Consider the following 23,574-nt stretch of genomic DNA (forward strand, 5'->3'; position numbering starts at 1 on the left):
AAAATTCAATGGGCAGCACAGTTGGGTCTGTGTTTTTGCTATTGTGAATAATGCTGCAATAAATATGTGTGTGCAGGTATCCTTTTCACAGAGTGATTTGAGTTCCTCTGGGTATATTTCCAAAAGGGGGATTTGGAGATCATATGGAGGGTCAATTTTTAGATCTTTTAGGAATCACCAAATTATTTTCCATAGAGGTTGTAGTACTTTACACTCCTACCAAGAGTAAAGAAATGCTTCCTTTTCCCCACATCCTTTCCAGCATATGTTATTAATGAGTTAGTGATGATGGCCATCCTGACTGGAGTTAGGTAGTTTGTCAGGGTGATTTTGATGGACAACCTCAGTGATGATTAGGAGGGGGAACACCATTTCATTCCATTCTGGGCGATCGAGTGAGATTTCAACTCAAAAAAAAAAAAAAAAAAAAAGACTGAGACAGGAGAAACAGTAAAATGCAAGAGAAACAATAATAAAAAGAATTTAGGTCGTAGAAGTCTGAGAACAAATTCCAAGAGGAACAAACTTACAAAGCCTTTAGAATAGGGGCCTATGACATTATGTTTATTTTGCAACAAAACAGAACATCTACATTCTTCCATATTAAACCGTGAACTCTATCAGAGCAGGGAGGAAGGCCACATGAGGCATGGCAAGTACGTAGCAAATATTTGTTGAATGAATAAAATGATAATTTTCCTGTTCCAAGTAGATCAGCTTGGGAAACTATACAATTATTCCACTCATTACTCAAAATGTTTCTGGAAGAGGTTTTTTTTTGAAGATGCTAGAGGAGGGGTTCTGTCCATGGACAGACATAAGGATTTATGTGAGCTGGCATCAGAGAAGTCATTACATCTTTATTTTTACTAACTTCTAATAGAAATTTAGCATTTTCTTCAATGATGGGTATAGACAACAATTCACAGGAGTGTTAACAGTGCCTGTGATTTTGCCTCAAATATAATTGACAATACTTTCCTAGTTACCGTAGATATTTAAAAATATTATTCACATGTATCACTATTTCCAAGTTGCAGTAGTTTGTGGTCCCACCATCAAATCTTATTAATGCATTCATAAAAAAGCCTGTATATTATTTTGAAAAATTTGTTCTTTAAAGTGTTTTAACAACTGTATTTCAATATAATTGACTTCTTTTGTAATTCTACATATTTATTTTATGTACTTTCAGATACTTTTCTGAGAAGGGGTCTGTAGGCTACCCAGCACATGAAAGGGGTCCATGCCAGAAAAATGAGCCAGGGTCTAGAGTCTATAGGACATTTTCTGAAGGTTCTAAATGGTATACAATTTTATTTATTTATTATAGACATCTCTAATACCCTAAACATCTAATTTTTGTTAGAGTATATTTTGGAAGAAACAAAGTCACCTGGAGTCAAATCTGGTAAATAAATTGGGTAGTATAGTTGAGTCAACAAATCAAAGGGAGAAAGAACCATAAAATAAAATAACATGACTTTTTATTGAATTTAATCCCCCCATGTGATGTGTGTGTGTGTGTGTGTGTGTGTGTGTGCGTGTGTGCATGCGTGTGTGTGTGTGTGTGTTTTACCCTCACTATTTGCAAATTACTGAGCTAGATTATAGGGATACAAATATGAAAAAGACATTGTCTGCCTTCAGAAATTTATAGGGGTTGGGGGATGGGGAGAGGAGGAGGTGAGAGCTCCTAAGTAGTGGTGATTCTACTCCATTTTTAAAAGTCGTTCAATCTTAAGATAAACATTCTGGTGCATTCTTAAAGACTCACTTTATTATTTCACTTTTGCTAACTATAAAGTTAAAAGATTTCTGGAGTCAGGGACTGTTTCTGCTGATTTTACCTTTATAGTGCACAATAGCTGCTTAGGGTTATATCTTAGGAATGTGGTACGTGGAATCCGTGCTTAAATTTATGTCCAAAAGTTCACATCTGTTTTTGCAACTTGGATTTCTTTTCTCAGAGTGCTGCTGCAATTGAAGTTTGGATTGTTACGCTGCTCACAAAAATCTACTTATATAGAAACATGCATTTAATATGGGCTCAACAATATATCCTAAATGACATGCATAACATTGCTTCTGTGGATAATGCACTCAAAGTTCTAGCAGATGCCAGGAGCTCACAGCCCCCCTTGATGGGGCGCTCTTCCTGTCTGAGCTAAAATGAGAGTTAGATTACAGTTGTTTAGCAACTTGTTAACTCCCTGTAGCGGCAACAGACAAGCCTCTCTCCATGTCAGCGATTCCCTTAGGTCCTGATTTGAAAAACAAAAGCACAAAGGACAATCTGACCCATCTCGCCTTTCCCACAGTGTTAACTCGGCAGCGTGGATAGCTTCTAAGTAAGTCACTTCATAATTAAGCAGTGTGGGTAATGAAACAGGAAAAACAAACAGATCATTTGAACAGAACAAAGAAATCAGAAGTGAAACCACACGTTAAAAAAAATCATGTAACAAACGGATAATTTAGCATAATGTAATTCGGTTCTTGGGGGTAGGGAAGAGCCGGCTTTAAAAAGACATCAAAAGCAAAAGCAGGAACAGACAAGAATGACTATTTTAATTATATCAGATTTGTAAATTTCTGTACAAAAAAAGATACTATAAGCAGTTGGAAAACAATTCAACAGCAAAGGATTAATGTTCAGAATATAAAATAAACTCCTATGAATCAATAAGAAAATGACAAGTAACCCAATGGATCAATGAACAAAGAATGTAAACAGGCCAGTCACAAAAGAAGATATAAAAGTGACCATTATGTCTATGAAATAATGTTCAATCTCATTAATCGAGGAAATGAAAATAACAACAGGAAAATCCAGCAACAACTGGGAGAAAAAACCCCACTACTTACTATGGTGGAGCTACAAGTAAATACAGTTATTCTGGGGGAAAGATGAGGCAGTGTGTATTAAAAATAAAAATGTGTAGGAGCACTCATTTTCTTTTATGGAATGAAGTCTCGCCCAATGAAAAAATATACATTCAAAAAATAAAACATACATTCTCTACTATTCAACAATTGCTTCTTCTAGATAAATTCTTGTATAAAGTACTCAAGGAGACTTGTACAAGTACACTCTTTAGATGAGTTTTTATGATGATGAACAATTGGAGACAACCTAAATATTTACTCATAGAGGAATGGCTAATAAACGGAGGCATTTTCATGGTATGGAACACTGTGAAGCCATTAAAAGGAATGAGCCAGATCTACGTGGATCTAGATTTCCAAGACACATTCTTGAGTTGAAAAGCAAGGTTGCAGAACAACATAAAGTGTGATACCTTTAATGTAATACTCCATAGTTTCCATAGGGAAAAAAAAAAAAAAAAAATATATATATATATATATATATATATATATATTTATAAAAGATTGGGGAGGAAACATCAAACAGAGATTACCTGCAAACAGGGGGAAGTATTTTAAAGACTTCCTAGCATTATTTGTAATATTTAAATTTGTAAAAAAGAAATGCATTCAGGTATTACTCATATGAAAAAAACTAATAATACAGAAGAGTTGTTTTAAGTCACTGGGCTCCAATTAAGGCAGACTCTCAGGTTATATTCACTTCCCTGATATAAAATAGAATCACGTTTTGTTTTGCTTGAACAGTTATCAAATAGCTTCTGAAACTGATGTTTGTCTTCCTTCTTCCATCTCTCCCATACTTTAGCTTCAGTTTTCAATCTAATAAAGTTAGATTTCTACTAATAGATCTACTAATCTTTAACCATTATTGTGATAAGTTTGGGACTCCTTCAGTTGCTCCTGAAACATAATTTCATTAATGTGGGGGCATGCCTTGTTTTTTCTCTTGTCACTAGGAAACCATGATGTCACCCCCCCTAACTTACCCTTTCTCTCTTTGCTTTTGGCTTCGTGATTTTATTCCCTGGTATTTAGAGGATGTAGGGAGTGCATGTCTGTCTGTTTTAATTGTTAAATACCACCCCCCCATACAATGGAGGCTATATCATCTAAACAATGTTTGTTTTCAAAAGACAAAATTACAACAGACTGAGTTTTAAAGGCCTTAATAGGCTTTATTTGCCATTCTAGAATTGGGCAACACTTCATTCCATAAGATAGAACAAGGAATAAGTGTTCCAATGAGCCTAATGCAGGAGGTTGGTTTTATAAACAGAGAAGGGCTGAAGAAAGCAGAAGCAAAGAACAAAAAACAGATTGACCATTTCAAAGTTACTTTCCTTGAAAGGTGGGAATAATAGAGAAGTAAATGACTGGTTAGCGTCAGGTTACTTTTTATTGTAAGAATTCAAGACAGAAGGAGTTTTACTATCATGCTGATTGAAATAGGCTTGTGGGGAAATTTGGCTATTATCTCTCTCCTGATTTCTCAGAAAGCCAGATGACAACTCAGTTTCAGTTTGGTGACTTGGAATTGAAGCGTGAGTGACACCATTTTGATTTTTAGTCTGGTCTGTTAGAGCCTTGTGCAGGCGCATAGTCCACAACAATGGTCTCCTCTAATTTTAACTTAACAATACTCTGTTTAAAAATTTATTTATAAATATTTCTCTGTATACATATTAAAAACATGTAGCATGAAAAAACAGGCAAGCCTTAACAGTTGGCTTCAGATGGATTTCAGACATGCTGTGACAGGACCAAAAAGGAAGCTGTCACATTGGGTAGGAAGTGCCCTGTTGAGGTCCCTGCTCTGTTGGGTCTTCTCTCTGAGCTTGAAACCCAGTGGGTCCAAATACTGGTGTCTTTTGCAGTCTTTTCGCAGAAGTCACTTTGAGTAAGAAGGAACCGGGGTCTTTTCCAGTATTTACCACGTGTTATCTGCAAGGTGTTACAATTACGACTCTTAGATCAGTGTCTACGTTCATTGTCTCCACAGCCAGACGTCTACCCGGGTGGGGAAAAATAGGGAACTGTACCTTCGTTGGGGGATGTTAGTTCAGCTAAGGGTGGACCAGCTCGAGGGCTATCTACCACCCTTCTAAGTATTAAGACCCAGTTTAGGGGGTGAGGGCAAGGGTTGGAGGAAGTAGTTGGCAACTATCCTAAAATCTAGGAGTTCACAATTTGCTGACATGGACTGCAGCCACTTAAGCTCCCTGCTCTCACACCACAGATAGAGAGTGACCAGAGTGTGCTCTCATCTCTGGTTCTCATTTTTAAAGCAGAAGTTTAAAACAGTGCAATCCTCTTTCCTCTGGGGTTGGTTTTGCTTTAAACCACTGAAGATCTGGGGAGTGAAAGCAATGTGGAACCTCGAAGTCGAGGATGCGTCCAACCCCAGGCCCAGACTGCAAAGCAGGGACTTTTTGTTGTGTGGTCACTAATGCCAGTCAAAAGAAGGTCTTTAATCAGAAGGTCCAAGACACATTTGGGCTCCATCTCAGGAGAAATCTATTAAGGAGCTTACCCCCACCCTGGTGTCTATGGCCAGCTGGCTTCCTTAAAAGGAATGTAATTGGCATTTTGATGCATATGTATTTTTTGTTTCTGTGTTCGAGTCTCACTCTATCGTACAGGCTAGAGTGCAGTGGCATGCTCACAGCCACAGCAGCCTCGACCTGCTAGGCTCAGGCAATCCTTCTGCCTCAGCCTTCCAAGTAGCTGGAACCACAGGTGTGTGCCACCATACCCAGCTAATTTATTTATTGTAGCGATGAGGGCTCACCAATTTGCCCAGGCTGGTCTTGAACCTGTGGGCTCAGGCAAACCTCTTGCTTCCACCTCTCAAAATGCTGGGATTGCAGGCATGAGCCTCCACACCCAGTTGCATATACATTTTTAATGTTAATCAGACTTTCTTAGTGAAGTTCAGCCAAACCAAGCAAATATTTATTTTAAAATTCCATTAAAAATCAGGAATTTACTATTTTTCATTTTTAGGCTAGCGTGCAGTGGTGATCATAGCTCATTGCAGCCTCAGGCTCACACCACCACACTGGCTAATTTTTAAATTTTTTGTAGAGACAAATGTCTTGCTATGTTGCCCAGGCTGGACTTGAACTCCTGAGATCAAGGGATCCTCCCGTCTCAGTCTCCCAAGTAGCTGAGATCACAGGTGTGCACTTCTGAACCTGGCTCTCTGTCATTTCACCCAGAGAGAGCACATCTGAAGCCACAGCTTGCCATCTAACTTTCTGGACCTCGAGAAGACAGGAGAGAGCAATATTTATTTCTCAATGTTCAGAGGGAAATTACAAAATTTCAGTTGTATGGTAAATGCTGAAGTACTTAATGCAATAAAGTCCTTTCCTATTAGAAGCAACCCACACCCGCAGCGGGAACACATTTCTGCTGAGGATTAATAGTGGAGACACAGGTTTCCTCTTCAGGGTAGGAGCACAAAAATGCTCTTTAACCCTCCTTGAACCTTTATGAGAGAAAGCACAATGGTTCAGAAAAGCCTTTCCTTCCACCCTCACATGCAGAATGGCCATCCGCTGCTTGAGAGGAGAGACTCACCTCATTGTCCTGGTGGTTAATCTCACTGAGGTTCGACTGCTGCAACAGGACTGTTAGGAGCCTATAAGGAAAAATTGGAGAAATGGCTTAAAAGAACAGACAGCATGGTGCCCTTGGAGTTGATGTAAGAACACCGCATTAGAAAGATGGTCAGTTGAAGGTGAGGGCCCTTTCCATTTCTCTGGGGGAAAGGAGCAAGCCTGATAGATAAGAGGGCACCTGTGAGGAGTCCCTCTGTCTCTCCTGCCTTCTCTCTGTCTTAATGTTCCTGGAGAGGACAAGAGAAATGGAGAAAGTGAATCTGTAGGTTCACCGTTTGTCACCTGGGCATGTCTTTGTGTAGGGTATTGTCCAGACATGGACTGTTTCCCCCCTCCATCAGGGAGTGGTCTCTGGTCAAGGCTGGTCTCTAAAGGGCAGACTTATTCCTAATATTCAGTCATGGGAGGCAGGCGACCAAGCAAATCTGAAAGTAATGTAGTCGTCACTCTTAATTGATGCAATTGTAAACACTGGAAGGAATTTGACTGATTAACTTGCTTGCCTATAAAACTACTAACCCAAGACACAGATTCTTCACCAAACTCATTGTCTTTTCCCGGCTGGACCTCTGAATGATTGCTTTGGAATAGGTAAACATTATGTGCAGGGCCTCTCAGATTTGGGGCTACTGCATGCCACCTTTAAGAACCCAAATCATCTAGTGCTTATTCTTTACGCATTTTACAAAAACACATATAGTGCTTTCAAACTGCTTCACTCCTAGGTGCATCTGTCATACCTTTTAAATGCGTAGCTTATACCAGGAGGAGTCCGCATTTACAACTTTGCTCACTCTTTGGAGAATATACAAATGTCTAAGCATAAGATGACAGTAATCAGTGTGAAACAATTATCCATGATTCTCAAGTTCAAGCTCTTATCCCACTCGGGTCCCCTAGTTGGTTGGCTGAGGCCAGCCTTCCATCTGTGAGAGAGGGAGTAGCCGAGCACAGTGGGTAGGAGCCTAGGCTCTGCGACCAGATTACCTGGGCTCACATCCCAGCCCTGCCACTAATGAACTTTGTGACCTCAAGCAAGTTACTTACCTGCTCTGAGCCTAAACCTCCTCATCTGTGAGATGGGGTCATAAAAAAACTACCCATCATAAAGCTCAGTGTGAGCATTAAGTGAGTTAATATCCATTAAACATACAGAGCATTCTTGAAACACCCTAAATGTTATTTCCAGAACACTTAACCCTAGAAGTGTGAACCCATCTCACAATCACCTGGAGAGATTTTTTTTTTTTTAAACCACAAATACTTGGACTCTATACTCAGGGCTTCCAACTCAGTAGATTTGGGGAGAAGCCCAGCTTTTATAGTTTAAAAATAGCTATTAAGGAAAATCTGGTAAGCAGTCAGATTTTGAAACTATTAAGAAAGGTGCTGAATGAATTAAAATCAATGAATACTCGTCAAGATGATAAAAAATAGTGTGTGGGCAGACAATGGAGGAAATTCAGAAATTATTTTTGAAAGAATTATTTGAAAAGCGAAATGTTGAGTCTCTTTCCCAATCAAATTTTCATCGTCTCTTGGCTTAGATGACATCTAAAACCCTACATTAATTAAATTGCTACTTACAATAGAAGAAAGCTGGACTAATCATAATGCCTTAGTATTAAAGCTTAAGGAGGGATGAACTCCTGGTTATTTACTGTGGGGGTGAAATGACCAAGAAGCCTACGGTTAAAGTTTGGTTTTACCCTCAGTTATTTGAGAAGCCAGAAGAATGCTAAGATGTAACTGGGGATTCACTGCTCGTGACCTCTCTGAGTTTCTGTATACCATGTATATAATAGTAAAAAACAAAACAAAACAAAACTCTCCAGGTGATGTTTAATTCTGTATACCATGTATATAATAGGAGTAGTGTTGAGGATCGAATGACCCAACAGGTAGAAAGCTCCCGGCACACAGACTTTAAAGGAGCGATGGCTGTGACTGCAAGTAGTATATTTCGTTTATGCTTTCTGAATTCTAGTCTCATCCTCCATCTGGTAGAAAGATGCTATTATCAATAATTGCATTCTGGGTGACCCTATTTTTGTCTTTGTAATTATTTCATTACTGCGTGTATTTTCCCTCATGGCTTCTTTATGATGACTGACCTTCTTCTTCCTCTCTCTCCTTTTTTCTCTCTTCTCACTGGCCACTGTTTACTCTCCAGGGCCCATTTGCTGGGAGGGAGTGGGAGAGGAAGGCCATGGGTCAGCTGTGGTCCAGTGTGGTTATCCTCGGTTAACCCTGAGCAGACTGAGATCATCTGTAGCCAGATAGGCTCTCCTGGGGCGGCTTCAGCGCTCAGTAATCACTTTAAGGAAAGTGGGGCTCTGACCAGAGTAGAATGGGGGTGGGGAGAGCGAGACCTCTTGTCACTTCCTGGGTGGGCCTCCCAAGGTTGTGGGGTGAACCCTGAACCTCGATATAGCTCTATTTGCCTCTCAAATCCATTCTCTTCTCTGCGATGTTCTGCTCTGAGGCTGACCTCTAAGGGTAGCATCAACCAGGCTCCCTTGTCCTCTGTCTTTCTTTGGGTTTGACCTGTGGGGGAACTGGCAGAAAAAGGGGGAGGGGACCGATCCCTGCCTGGCAATGATTGGGTGTCTCTACCAAAGGCCTTGGCTCCTGCTAGGTGGCCCCTCTCCCATAGCTAGAGCTACCACCATAGCTCCCAGAAAGTTCTAGTAAAGCTCCCCCCCCCCATTTTGGCCTAGGGGGTGGGAATATTTTCCGGCTCTTTTGGGGGAGGAGAAATGGGTTGAGGGTTATATTGCTCTCTCTTATTGGTTAATTTGAAATAGTCTTTCACTAGACTTTCGCCAGGTGCCTCCCTTTATTCTGTCTCCTCTGTTACCACCCTGATGGATACATGTGGCCTGACTCCATTCGATTCCTAAGTCCCTAGCACTCATAGCTCTTCAGAGCTGGACACAAATTGACAGATGAAGCCTTCCATTTTAGGAGAGCAACCTGAGACCCTGCAAGGCTTGTCAAGACCATCACACAGTGCCTCTGCAATCCAGCCTGAATTAGAAGCCAAATGTCCCATTGCCAGCCAATGCTTCTTCCATGGGTTCTATGGAACAGAGATAATCTGCAAGATACCTGGCCCTTATCTGTCTCAATTACCTAATGACTTGCAGCCCTCTGTTCCATTTTCCCTGAGCTCCTGTTTTGCGCTATGGTGGCCCAGGAGTATTTCTTCTGCACCCCCCCTTAGCACTGGCTCAGACTCCCTCTTGCCCTCACATCTCCGAGGCAGCAGCATAAGGCCCATCTCAGCAGGGCTGTGGCCCAGGTACCACAACCGCAAGAGTGCTCGGTGGCTCAGCTTGTAATCCCGCATTTTGGGAGGCCGAGGTGAGTGGATGGCCTGAGCCCGTGGGTTCGAGACCCGCCTGGGCCACTTGGTGAGACCTCATCTCTATAATAAATCAAAAAATAAGCCGGGCGTGGTAGTGCATGCCTGTGAATGCCTGTAATTCCGGCTTCTTGGAAGGCTGAGGCGGAAGGATCGCCAGAGCCCAACAGGTCAAGGCTGTGGTGGCTGAGAACGGCCACTGCACTCCAGTCTGGGCGACTGACTGAGACTTCAACTCAAAAAAAAAAAAAAAAGAGTGCTCCCAGACAGGTGGTGTGTAAGCAGTAAGAACCCTGAGGCTGAGTCCAGACTGTCTCTGTCTCTTTTAGAACCCTCGCTTTGGGCTGGGCACACTGTCTCACACCTGTAATCCCAGCTCTTTGGGAGGCTAAAGTGGAAGGATCCCTGGAGGCTAAACTGGAAGGATGGTGTGAGGCCACAAGTTTGAGACCAGGTTGGGCAACACAGCAAGACTCTGTGTCTACAAAAAATAAAAAAGTTAGTTGGGTGTGGTGGCACATACCTGTAGTTCTAGCTACTTGGGAGGCTGAAGTGTCACTTTTGAGCCCAGGGGTTTGAGGCTACAGTGAGCTATGACTGCACCACCGTATAGACTTGGAAACAGAATGAGACTCTGTCTCAAAAAAAGAAAAAGAAAGAAAGAAAGAAAAGAAAAACGGACAGCTCTTTCACGTCCCCTCCCACTGTGGGAACTTTTCTGTCCTCTCAATAAATCCTTTCTCAAAAAAAAAAAAAAAGAAAAAGAAAGAAAGAAAAGAAAAACAGAGTCCCCACGAGAGAATAATACCTGCTTTCTAGAGATTTGTTATGATTTTAAATGAGTCATGGCACCTAAAGTCCTTAGAATAGGCCATGCTTGCTATAATAAGTTTTGTATAATGATTAATTCTTTTAAAGCTCTTACCCTCTATTTTCTGGGTCTGCCTTAATTAGTATTAGGTGACTGGTAGGACAGAGAGAGCAAAAAATCAGCTGGAAGCATCCTGGGGACAACTTATTACTGTGAGTTTTTCTGTATTACTTGCCCTTCAGGCTGCTCCCAGCCCTGGAGTGGGCCAGCCCAGTGATAGGTGGGTAAAATGGTACCCTGGCCAGTCATCTTCTTGTCCCTGGGGCTGCCTGAATGTGAGAACATGCTGCCGTGAGACATTCAGCACAGGTTAGAACACAACACATGGTAACTGGAGAACAGGACCCCAAGGAAATGATTTTCTTCCTCCTTCAGGCTGTAGTCAAGAGTGATAAAAAGAAGCTGAGCTGCTGGCACCCTGACAGGGAGGGGGAAAAAAAAAATCTGCTGGTAGCCATGGAGATCGCAAAAAAAGACCTTCAGAGAGCCCCGTGGCTGCTTTCAGAGGAAATTGCTGTTTGCCTTCCAGCACTAGCGTGCGCAGCATTGTACAAACACGACTGTTCTCTTTGGGGCTTTGTCTTAACGATCACGTCCCCCTCTTTCACACAGGCGCCCTGTGAATGTCCCAACCAAGAGAGCAAGAAAAGCCACAGGGAGCTGAAAGGGGGAAAACTTGAACCTGCTGAGAAGCAAAGGGTTCAGAGTAGGAAGGGGAACCATGAGATGAAACCTGTGCTTCTTTGCTTTTGTCAACCCAACATGCCTTCGTGTTCATAATTATAAATCACTTATCCCTGCAGCAGCTTCAGTCTCTTCTGTGTAGGGGTTTAGCTAAGGATGTAGGTTGCAACTGTTTGCCAGGGAGTTGTTTCCATCAGAGAACAAAAATCCTTCTGGAGGCGGAGGGCTAACTGAAGTGTCCCCTTGTTTACAAGCAGTTTCGGTTTGAGGCTTCTCTCTGAATAACCTCCAGCGAGCACCAAGTAGAAGGAGCTCGCTGTTTGGAAATCTAAAGGTCAGCAGATTTTAAAACGAGTATAAACACCTGAGCACAAGGCCACCACGTGACCTGTACATTGCTTACGATGAGGGGGAAATACAGACATACACACACTGCCCAAGGTAGCAAAGGGAGTCGCCGGGGAGTTGGATGGTTGAGGTCAATATTTATTGGGTTTGTAGGTCCAGCAGCAGTCTAGTCCTAGGGTCAACACAAACAGGAGTGCTTTTGCAATAAATGTGTATGCATGCTGTTGGGATGCAAGAATGCATACACAGACCTGTGTATGTGTACATATTTCTTGTGGATCTGTGTGTGCCAAGGTGAAGAAGGCCAGGGTGAGTATGGGTGAGATGGCAGTAGCAGGGTTTCATTCTTTTGCAGGGGTCTATATATTTTTTCTTTCTTTCTTTCTTTTTTTTTTTAGTCCAAGTCTTACTCTGTTGCCCAGACTGGAGTGCGGTGGCACAATCATGGCCAGTGCAGCCTTGACCTACTGGGCTCAGATGATCTTTCTGCCTCAGCCTTCCAGGTAGCTGGGACTACAGGTGCATGCTATTATGCCTGGCAAATTTTTTACAATTTATTATAGAGACAAGGTCTTGTCATATTGCCCAGACTGGTCTCAAACTCCTGGGCTCAGGCAGTCAGTCCTCTTACCTCGGCCTCCCAAAATGCTGGGATTACAGGTGTGAGCCACTGTGCCCAGCCTGTGGCATTTTTTTCATCTATCTTCCATTATCATCATCATCCCATCATCATTGCCAGCACTTTCTGAACACAATGTACTAGGGGCTGTGTTTAATATTTTCCATACATTTTTTTCATTTATTTCTACCTACTTTCCTGTGAGGTAAATGCTGTATTCTCCCTACTTTCTAAAAAAGAAAGCTAGCTGAGCCTTGACATGCTAACTCAAGAGAATGCTGTCACTAAGAGCTGGAGCCAGATTCAAACGCAGTCACTCTGACTCCTGAGCTGGCACTCCTGGCCACCCTTTGGGTATTTTAGGTTGTTTTCAGACACATATAGTAAAACAAGATAACAAGTGAAGAGACCAAAGAGAAAACAAGGGCAGGATAAAGAAGACATGATCTATACTCCTACATGGATGCCAAAGGTGGAACGTACACTGAGTTTTGAATTTTTTAAACATATAAAGAGAGATAAGTGATCTTAAGTCACTGTGTCCATATAGTAAAAATAAAAACTAATTTCTCAGAAGCACAGCAGTTCCTTCCTTAGTATAAATTTTTCTTGTGGTTTCTCATATAGAATTTTTTTTTGAATGCTATAATAAACAAAATATAGCCTGACGATGAGACAATATGTTTTGCAAGGTTGTTTATTTTTATTTTTTGAGTCGGAGTCTCACTCTGCTACCTAGGCTGGAGTGTAGTGACAAGCTCATGGCTTATTTCAACCTCCTAAGTAGCTGGGACTATAGCTGTGCACCACCATGCCTGGCTAATTTTTTCTTTTTTGAATTGTTTGAAGAGATAAGGTCTCCTATTTTGCCCAGGCTGGCTTCAAACTCCTGGGCTCAAGCAATTCTCCTACCTCAGCCTCCCAAAGTGTGAACCACCATGCCCAGCTGAGGCTCTTTCTTATAAAGCCTCTAAATAGAGGCCAAGACCCTAATGACAAAATAAGGCCATTAAAATAAATTCTACAAGGTCTACAATAGTAGGTCTCAGGAGCACAGCACACCTACTGTGCAGGTTATCTTCATACATGCAGTAGGTCATTAATTATTTTCCCAGTGCCTCAGTTTCTCTTCTGTAAAATGAGGATAAGCCAGGCGTGGTGACTCCAGCCTGTAATCCATCCCGTAATTTTTGGAGGCCAAAGTGAGGGGATTGCCTGAGTCTACAGGTTCGAGAACAGCCTGGGCAACTTGGCAAAACCTCACCTCTACAATAAATTTTAAAAAAATAGCCAGGTGTGGTGGTGTGTGCCTGTAGTTCCGGCTACTTGGAAGGCTGAGCCCAGCAGGTCGATGCTGGGGTGACCATGAGTGTGCCACTGCACTCCAACCTGGGTGACAGAGTGAGACTCCAACTCAAAAAAAAAAATGGGGGATAGAAATAATACCTACTGCATAGGTGTGTAGTAAGGATTAGATGAGGTAGTACAGAAAAAGCTCTTAGAACTTTGCTCAGAGCATGGTAAGTAGCCAGTGTTGTTGTCATCGTCTCATATCATCATCATCATTGTTGTTGTTTTTTTTTTTTGAGTTGGAGTCTCACTCTGTCACCCAGCCTGGAGTGCAGTGGCCACTCCCAGCCACCGCAGCCTTGACCTGCTGGGCTCCGGCGATCCTTCCGCCTCAGCCTTCCAAGTAGCCAGAATTACAAGCATGCGCTACCATGCCCAGCTGATTTTTGATTGATTGTAGAGATGAGGTCTTGCCAAGTTGCCCAGACAGGTCTCGAACCTGCGGGCTCAGGCAATCCACTCACCTCAGCCTCCCAAGGCGTGGGATTACAGGCTGAGCCACCGAGCCCGGCATCGTGTTGTTGTAAATTAATTGCAAACGCAAATGCCTTCTCATTCTGGTTGTAGGATTAGGAAGTACCCACAAGCCAGACCAAGTTGTTGCTATTTTTTTTTTCTCAAAAACAATTCTGTGTTCAAGCTGACATACAAAAAAATGGGTGATTGAAGCCCAGTTTCTCTGTGACAGAGCATGGCTTGGATAGTTTCTGCTTAAACATTTAATGCAGATGTATCAAACTCTGCCATGGTCATAAAATTCCCCAAACAACTATAAAATATCTAATTTTAACATTGTAATTCCATAGGGAATCCTTTAAGGCAAGCTAGTTTCCAAATGTTCTGTAGGTAACTAAACTACAGTCATGTGTTGCTTAACAACGGGGAAACTTTCTGAGAAATGCATCGTTAAGATATTTCTTCCTAGCTGGGCTTGGTGGCTCAGCCTGTAATCCTGCACTTTGGGAGGCCGATGTGAGTGGATTGCCTGAGCCCGCGGGTTCGAGACCCGCCTGGGCAACTTGGAGAGACCTCATCTCTACAGTAAATAAAAAAATCAGCTGGGCGTGGTAGCGCATGCCTGTAATTCCGGCTACTCGGAAGGCTGAGGCGGAAGGATCGCCGGAGCCCAGCAGGTAGAGGCTGCGGTGGCCGGGAGCGGCCACTGCACTCCAGTCTGGGCGACAGAGTGAGACTCCAACTCAAAAAAAAAAAAAAAGATGTTTCTTCCTTGTGTACTTGCATAAACTTAAACGGTATAGCCTACCATGTACCAAGGCAATATGGTGTAGCCTATTGCCCCTATCTACAAACCTGTAAACTGAATACTATAGGCAATTGTAACACAATGGTTTTTTGTTTTGTTTTGTTTTGTTTTGAGACAAGGGCTTGCTCTTGCTCTGTCACCCAGCCTGGAGTACAGTGGTGCAATCATGGATCCCTGAAGCCTCGAACTCTTGGGCTCAAGGGATCCTCTCACCTTGGCTTCCCAAGTAGCTGGGACTACAGGTGTAGGTCACCACAACTGGCTCATTTTTTTTAGTTTTTTGTAGATACAGGGTCTTGCTATGTTGCCCAGGCTGTTCCCAAACTCCAGGCCTCAAGTGATCCTCCCACTTCAGCATTCCAAAGTGCTAGGATTACAAGCATGAGCCACCAGGCCTGGCCTCACAATGGTATTTGTGTATCTAAACATAGGAAAGGTACAGTAAAAATATGGCATAATAATCTCATGGAACCATCACCATATTTGTAGTCCATTGTTGAATGAAATGTCATTATGCAGCACATGACTGTATTTGATTTGCTATATAAGTTGTTAGGTTTTAATCTAATTAATCTTTGGAGAACATCCACCAGAAATAATGATTTTCATTTTGCAATAGTTAATATAAACCTCTGAGTTTTATTAGTTAAAGCAGCTAGCATTATCATAACTAAAGTAGAATTTTATCTTTCGGAAGCAGTTAAGGATCCTTTTAGGATAATGAAACTATGTCATCAGTTCACAAAAGGATGTTTATTTTGCTGATTTCAACTCATCCAAGGCTGGGTCATTAGGTACAATTTCAAGAGAAGGGGGAAACCACTGTTCTCTGCTCTCTCGGTTGTAGTATTTTGGCATAGATCGTGGAGAGTCTAGGGGCATAATTGTTAGGCATAATAAGAAATAGACATGCAAGTCCACAGAAAAGGAAGTACACTTGCATTGGCTTTCAATTTCAATTTATTATTGCAGTGATTTCAGAGGATGAACTTGAATCGACTGACCAAATTGACCTTGAATCTAATTTTGTCTGATAAGGCTTAGTTCATCCCTAAGATGCAATGGGTTGAGGGCAGAAACAGTTTTCTTTCTGCCAAAGTCATGTCCCCTTTTCATGGACTGGAGTCACCATTAAGAGGTAGTTTCCTGGTTAGAAACTGTATTCCCCAGAGCTCCTTAGATTCAGATGTGGTCAAATGACTAGTCCTTATTAATGGAATATGAACAGAAGTGTATTGTGTCATTTGCAAGCTGAGGTTTTAAAGAACTGAGTGAAACTTTCTCTACACACTAGTCCCCCCCAATCTGCGGTTTTGCTTTCCATGGTTTCAGTTATCTGTGGTCCACTGCGGTTCAAAAATATTCAGTGAAAAATTCCAGAAATAAAAAACTTATAAGTTTTAAATTGTGCACTCTTCTGCGTAATGTGATGAAATCTGGCACTATCTAGGCTCCTCACCTGTTACTCACTTGGGAGCCATCTTGGTTATTAGATGGCCTGTCACAGTATGACAGTGCTTGGGTTCAAGTCACTCTTATCTTACTTAATAATGGCCCCAAAGTGCAAGTGATGCTGCCATATTGTTATAATTGTTCTATTTTAAAAATTAGTTATTGTTGTTAACCTCTTACTCTGCTTAATTTATAAATTAAACTTTGTAGGTATATCTGTTAGACAAAAACATAGTGTACATAGAGTTTGATACTATCCAAGTTTTCAGGTATCTGCTGGGGGTCTTGGACTGTATCCCCCTAGGACAGTTGTGCTTCTCTTTCCACATCCACAGGCTGGATGAAGGATATTCTGTGATCCTGGATGATGATATGGAGCCACAAAATGAAAGAAACTTAGATCCCTGAATCACTATGTGGCAGGGAGCCATCCCCTACCCACCACCCATCTACATTGAACTGTTACATGTCGAAGAAACACATTTGGATTGTGTTAAGACACTGAATCTGGGTTTTATGACAACAGCTGTAATGGCCACAACTAAAGTGGGCTTTCATCTTCCAGAATCGGTTAGCAGATTTTGAAATGATCACTCTGAGTGAGTCAAGTAAAAGCAATTAAGTAGAGTAAATCAAGTCAGACTGATCTGAAAAGACTAATATGTTTTAAACTTATTTTGTAATGACCACTCTTGGAAAATAATATGATTTTTGTGACTAAATATTTTTGTGGGCTGTCTGAAAAAGTCTTTCTTTTCTTTTTCCTAATTCATCAAAAGTGATGTCGATTGGATTGTTAATTATCTGGCTTGCTGTTTCTTCTCTAAACATCCTTGTTTTGTGGAGCTTTGGGTAAATCTTAGTTTTCTGTTATTTCTGGATATAGTCCAAGATAATAAGAGCCACGCCTTGGGAATAGCCCTAGAATTTCCCAAGACCTTTTACTTTACCGTAAAAGAGAGTGAAATTAAGAAACTTGTTTTTCTTCAACCTGGAAGATGATGGCCTTGGGCCCCTCAGCTCAGACAGAGCTCTGATTTTAGTTCTGGACATGAGGTAGAGGGCGAGACACACAGGATACATGCCTTGTGGTACTGGCCTGATGCCAGGCTTGGGAAAGCTAACATCCTGTCAGAGGTAGGTTCCGAACCCCAGAGGGTGAGGAAGAGCTCACTGCTGGTTCCATGATAGGAAATGCTGTTATCAGCTGCTCTGAGGGGCTTTCTAAAGAATGGGGACTGAGGCCATGCAGATATAAAGAAATGGGGAAGCTACCCTTGGTGTGGGCAAAACTTTTTCCTCAGTTGCTCAATTGTCTTACAAAAAATGTGCTCTTCTTGATCATCCAGTTTACTAGAGTGTATTTCTTCATATAGCTTCCAGGAGCACACGTTTCTGATTCTCCTTTTAACCTCTTGGTCTCCCTGGCCCAGGCTCCTTAGCTTTCTCTCAGCTCTTAAAGTGTAGCATGACTCTGACTTTAGACATTAACCTTTCTGCCTGGTCATTGTCCTTTTACTTTGATTTTCTGCAGAGCACTCATCACTAAGGGAAATGATCTAATTTATTTATTTACTGATGTGACACTTAAGTCCTTCACTAGAATGTAAGCTCTGTGACTTAAGAGACTCTGTCTTGCTTCCTGTGGATCTTCAAGGGACAAGAACAGTCCTTGGCCTATAATATGTGCTCAGTAAATAGTTATTGAATTCATAATTGACTGACTGGTTAATTAAATGAATAAATTTATGAATTCTGATGACGACAAATAGCATTTCTTCTTAAATCAAAGATTAGGATAAAAAGGTTTATGAAAGTAGGGAAATGAGATTAGACTTTGAGATGACTTTAGGGTACTTTGTTATGATTCTGTCTACTACAGCTTCAAAGAAAATGAATTCCTTCCTCCCTCCCTCCCTCCCTCCCTCTCTTCCTTTGTTCCAAATCAGCCACAGAGGGATGGATTAGATGACCTTCTAATATAAGTTGCATCTCTCCCAACTTGAGCCTGGCTACATACCTCACATCAGGCTCAGCAGTGGCTGCATGCAGCGGCAGACGGCCATTTTTATCTGGGATATTGTGCTTGGCACCATTTCTGAGTAGACTCACACAGCCTTCAAGCCAACCCTGAAATACAAGAGCAACCACATCATTACATAACAGTCTAACAAAATTTCTCTAGTCTCCTGCTCCCCCACAAGTTTGGCTAAAACATATTTTATTTGACTTGAAGTGGCTAAGGACCACAACTCCAAGTTAGACATCTCAACAGAGGGATGAAGTTCTTGGGGTATGGATTCCCAAGTTTACCCTGGAGGACCTTGCCCCTGTCACAACTAGACTGACCTCCAACTTACTCGCCAGCCTCCCACTTCCCATTTCTAGGGCCACTCGTGGTATTCCACTTATATGCTTAGACTGCACCAATTTCCAGGGCCAACTGTGGCACCTGATGGTATACTTAACAAGCTCTGGCCTCTCATTCTGTGGGCTTAGCTCCAAATCAGCCCTGAATGGTCTGACTTGAACATCATGGTTTAGTTCGAAAAATTGGGCTATTCTGTCATGTCTGAATCCCAGTCTTTCCTCTCCAGTTCAGTTTATTCATGTCTGATCAATGGGCCTTGAGCCTCCATTCCAAGTTCCTTTTCTTTACTTACAAGAACAGCATCTTGCTTATTCTAATTATTCCCCCTCCCAATGTCTAGAAGCCTAAACTTAATCCCTCTCCAATGGCCGGGACCCTGCCACTTTGTTGATTGATGTTTCTGAGGCTGACAGCCTGAATCTCTAAATGTAGGGTATTGCCCTCCAAGGGTTCCACGGTGTTTTTTTTTTTTTTTTTTATCCACCTGTGAATTCCCTAAGAAACTTTGTATGAACTCCTTGCTATCTATGAATTGTCTAGATAGAGACTTGATATTGTCAGATCCCAAGTGTTGTCCCCCGCCTTGGTCAACATTTACAGCTGGATCATCTTCCCATTTTCTTTTCCATTTCAAAGGGCAGGCATAATCTCAGGTTAGGCCTCCCTTCCATGCTACTTCAATTGGCCAAACCATACTGATAACCAAGTTTGGCTTCCATGCTGAGGAGAATGCCTCGTACGTTCATTCAGGACTGCTTGTATTACTTACCTCATTAAAAGTAGACTTATACATAGATGAAACTATTATTATGAAGAATATGATATCTCTCTATTTTGTTTAGAAGCAGCCTTCCTGTCTTCCTCCATTTTTGTCTAGGTTAGCCTCAAGATTGCCCAAAAAATGAGAAATATGGCTGAAGATTTTTCCCTCCTAATATTGCAATATTGAAAGTGATAAAGCCCAAAATGTTAACAGATGCATGGGGAAGAAGGAAGATGATGCTAAGAAAAGAATCTTTTAACTTTCAAAAGTCTGGAAGGAAAACCTCTCAACAAAAGCTCATTAAAATATATAGGGTATAATTTTGAATATGGTTTTATGGAATTGACCAATAATATCTATGTCTAAAGTAGAAACAAATATTTTTCTGGCGTTTTTGGTCTTGAGTCATAGTTTACTAATGTATTAAATATGTTTTTAGTTGCTAATGCTTAAGTCATCAAGTTATCAGACTAAAAGAGAAAATGTGACCCAGAGAACCAAAGGAAAGGCATACTGGGTAAATTTTAGAGTTGCTAAAGATTTACAGTTTTTGAAAAGCAGATCTTTTGGTGGGGGAGGGTTTGAAACATTTTTTTAAAAACCATTTTGCAACATTTCCTGGAACTCTGTGTGTGAGTGGTTTTTTTTTTTTTTTTTAAATTTAGGGAAAAAAAATCAGAAAACCATTGAATATACTATCTGAAACTCTTGGTCGCCATTCAGAACCAACAAATGAGTTGTGTACCTACTGTGTGCCAGCTGGTTCCACTGTTTCTTTTTCAACTGTGATGAGGGTGTTATTTTTACCACACATTGCAAATGACGGAAGAAGCACAGAGGTAAAGTGATTTGCCCAAGGTCACATAGCGTGAAAGATGATCATACGAATCGGGTTATTCTTGTCATACTCACCTAAAACAGAGTCAAGAAGCCAGGGAGATAAAGCACTCAGGGTATATAACATTGCTCCAGAAATGTAATTCTCTGCAAGCCTGGCTGTGGAAACCAGGTAGTAACCTCAAACTGGTTTTATCTAATGGCTTCTAAAACCTGCTGCAACTCTAAGACTAATTTTACTCACCACGGTCACTCACCAGTCAGGTCCCCAAAACTTTACTTAGCGCCAATGCACTTTCTGGAAAAAACAATATGTAACATTTCTCCTTTATAAAACTCTCAACCTCCTCTTTGCTCTTCCGGCATACTGAAGACTACCTGGTCAGTGTGTTATGCCCTGAATTGTAACTCTTGTATATCGGGTAGGATGTTAAATTTAGAGATTTGTCTCTACATGTTTCATTTGACTTCAACACATCTAGGATACGTTTATTTGTATGCTGAGTTTGGAGCTGGGGCTGAGACTTCATTTCTAAATGCCCCTTTTGCCAAGTTTTTCTTTAATATTGGAATTCAAACATTGCCAGGAGGGAGTGCCATCACTTCACAATGCAATCCCCAGGAAAACGCTCCCTTCCCAGTGAGCCTCGGCAGGGCCAGGGAAGCATCCTGCCTTGGAGAATCACACAGAGGTGGGGGCAGTTAAGAAGGTGGCAACTCGTGCTGCAGGCATGCTCCTCCCATGCAGCTCCTTAGAACGTGTTCCTAGAAAGAGTTGTCTCTAGACTAAAGGTGCCTGCCATTATTCACTGTGATCTTGAGGACTGCTTCTTTCCAGTACCTTGCGTAGCTGTCTAGCCAAAGAAATTTGCAATGTTGAATGTTGAGAGAGACACAGCTTGTTTCCACAGTATTCTGTGTGCTTGTGGCAGTCAAGTTCAGGTACCTCTTCTATCCCCTCCCTCTACCCCTTGATCCCAATTTTCTCCTTGCCTCAGTTCAGATACCAAAAAAATCCATAGCAAGAGAAATTCTTAGGACATGTGCTAGAAGGGATGGGGGCTGGGAGGACAACCTTATATCTGCCTGAGATACGGGACTTCGGTTAGTATGCACAGACCAGTAGTTTTCAAACTCGATGGGCATAAAAATTGCCAAGGAAATTTGTTTAACACGCAGATTCCCCACCCACTGACATCCACTACCCCAGTACTGTTCCCAGAATATCTGACTCAGGAGGTCTAGGGTGTATTCCAGGAATCTGCATTTGAAACAAGCACCCCAAGCCATATTGACGCAAGAAATCTGTAGACCACAGTTTGAAAAATTCTTCCCAGATCTGTGTGTGAATCCTAGAGAAAGAAGGCATGCAAGTAAAAAAATGAAAAGGTAAGTTTTTAAAGAAAATCCTGTGAGAATTGGGCAATGCTTCAACGCAATGTATGCTGTACTATGGCAGGAAGGGGTGGTGTTTGGTGATGGGAAATGTTTTATTTCAGCTGGGCACCTTCAGTGTTACTGGTCCAGGGTGTCACCAGTGGGGGTGGCAACAGCAAATGCAGGATTCAACAAACTCAAGAAGCTGCATCAGCAGCAACAGTGGTCATGATGAAGATTTCTGGGTGCCTCACTGGGAAGGAAGGAGAAAGATGACCCTCATGGGGTGATTAGGGCTTGTTTGACATGGACTCAAGGCAGCTCTGGGGTCTCCCAGAAGGATCGCAGGGAGGATTTGAGATGAGAGGAGCTCGAGGATATTTTTTTTCTTTTCTTCTTGTAGAAACAGCATCTTGGTATGCTGCCCAAGCTGGTCTCAAGCTCCTGGGCTCAAGCAATCCTCCCGCCTCAGTCTCCCAAAGTGCGGAGATTATAGACATCAACCACAATGCCTGGGCAAAGATTTTCAAGAAGGCTTAACCAAGATTGCTCTAACGTTGGGAAATGCCGAACTGAAATCCCTAGTGTTGAGGGCTACACAGTTTTAAAATTGAGTACTGATTGTGGGATAAGTCCTGGGCTTGGTGTTACCCCCTAAGAGCCTGGTATTTCATCCTCACTCCCGAGCCTTCTCCCCACTTTCCCCAGTTCTCTTGGTTTCTCACATTCCTCAGTATTGAGTTTCCACTCAACCAGCCCTGACCCACAGATGCTAATTGGATCTCTGCAATGTTACCAGGGGTTATTTATGGAGGGCATTCCTGGAAGTACCAAGTGTCCAGAAGTATCCGAAGGGAAATTATGATGCTGTTAAGATAGAAAAGAACGTTTCTCTAATGGCAGCATCATCTCTATCTTAGAAGATTGTTAGTGAGATCTAAAATGACTTAAATCCGCCAGGCTCGGTGGCTCAGCCTGTAATCCCACGCCTTTAGGAGGCTGAGGTGAGTGGATTGCCTGAGCCCGCGGGTTCGAGACCCGCCTGGGCAGGCGAGACCTCATCTCTACAATAAATCAAAAAATCAGCCGGGCGTGGTAGCACACGCCTGTAATTCCGGCTATTCGGAAGTCTGAGGTGGAAGGATCGCTGGAGCCCAGCAGGACGAGGCTGCAGTGGCCGAGAGCGGCCACTGCACTCCAGTCTGGGTGACAGAGTGAGACTCCAACTCAAAAAATAAATAAATAAATAAATAAATAAATAAAATTTAAAAAATAAAATTTCATGAGTCAGTTTCATGACTCAAATCCATGAAACTGACTCTAAATGGTGATATATATGTTGAAGATGGTTGGAATCAAGCTTCAAGTTCTATTTCCATTGGCCAGCTGCATAAATCCCACAATCCTCTTCTGCGCGTGAGATCCCATAATGGCACCTTTAGCAAACCCTGCACCTTAGCCCCTAAGAAAGACTCAAGTTAGTACCAGGTAGGTGGCCAGGCATAAACTCGTGCGGCCGTAGGCATCCTGCATGTTAATATTGGCTCCCATCTTCAGCAGCAGCTTCACCGTGTCCACTTGACGTCCAGAAACTGCGTGCATCAAGGGCGTACACCCTGGAATGAGACATTTCAACAGCCTTTAAAAATGTCTGACTCATGAAATTGACTAGCAGATTTTCTTTGCCTGTTCATTTATTTTGCTCTTTGCAACACAAACCCAGCTGTTGAACTGTATGGGACTGAAAGGGAGATGA

At 42.1% G+C, this 23,574-nt stretch overlaps 1 protein-coding gene across 1 annotated transcript in view; it reads right to left on the reverse strand.

The window, feature by feature from the left end:
- Nucleotides 1–23,574, reverse strand: part of ANKRD55 (ankyrin repeat domain 55) — a 126,018-nt gene that overhangs the window by 53,092 nt on the left and 49,352 nt on the right. The window contains exons 4-6 of the mRNA XM_008055387.2: nt 23,304–23,434; nt 18,491–18,600; nt 6,475–6,535 (exon numbers count right to left, since the gene is read on the reverse strand). Coding sequence (XP_008053578.1) covers nt 6,475–6,535; nt 18,491–18,600; nt 23,304–23,434 — 302 coding nt within the window. The remainder of the gene's footprint in view (nt 1–6,474; nt 6,536–18,490; nt 18,601–23,303; nt 23,435–23,574) is intronic.

Source organism: Carlito syrichta, unplaced genomic scaffold (genome assembly GCF_000164805.1).
Source record: "Carlito syrichta isolate Samal-C Ts95f unplaced genomic scaffold, Tarsius_syrichta-2.0.1 Scaffold301838, whole genome shotgun sequence".
NCBI lineage: Eukaryota > Metazoa > Chordata > Mammalia > Primates > Tarsiidae > Carlito > Carlito syrichta.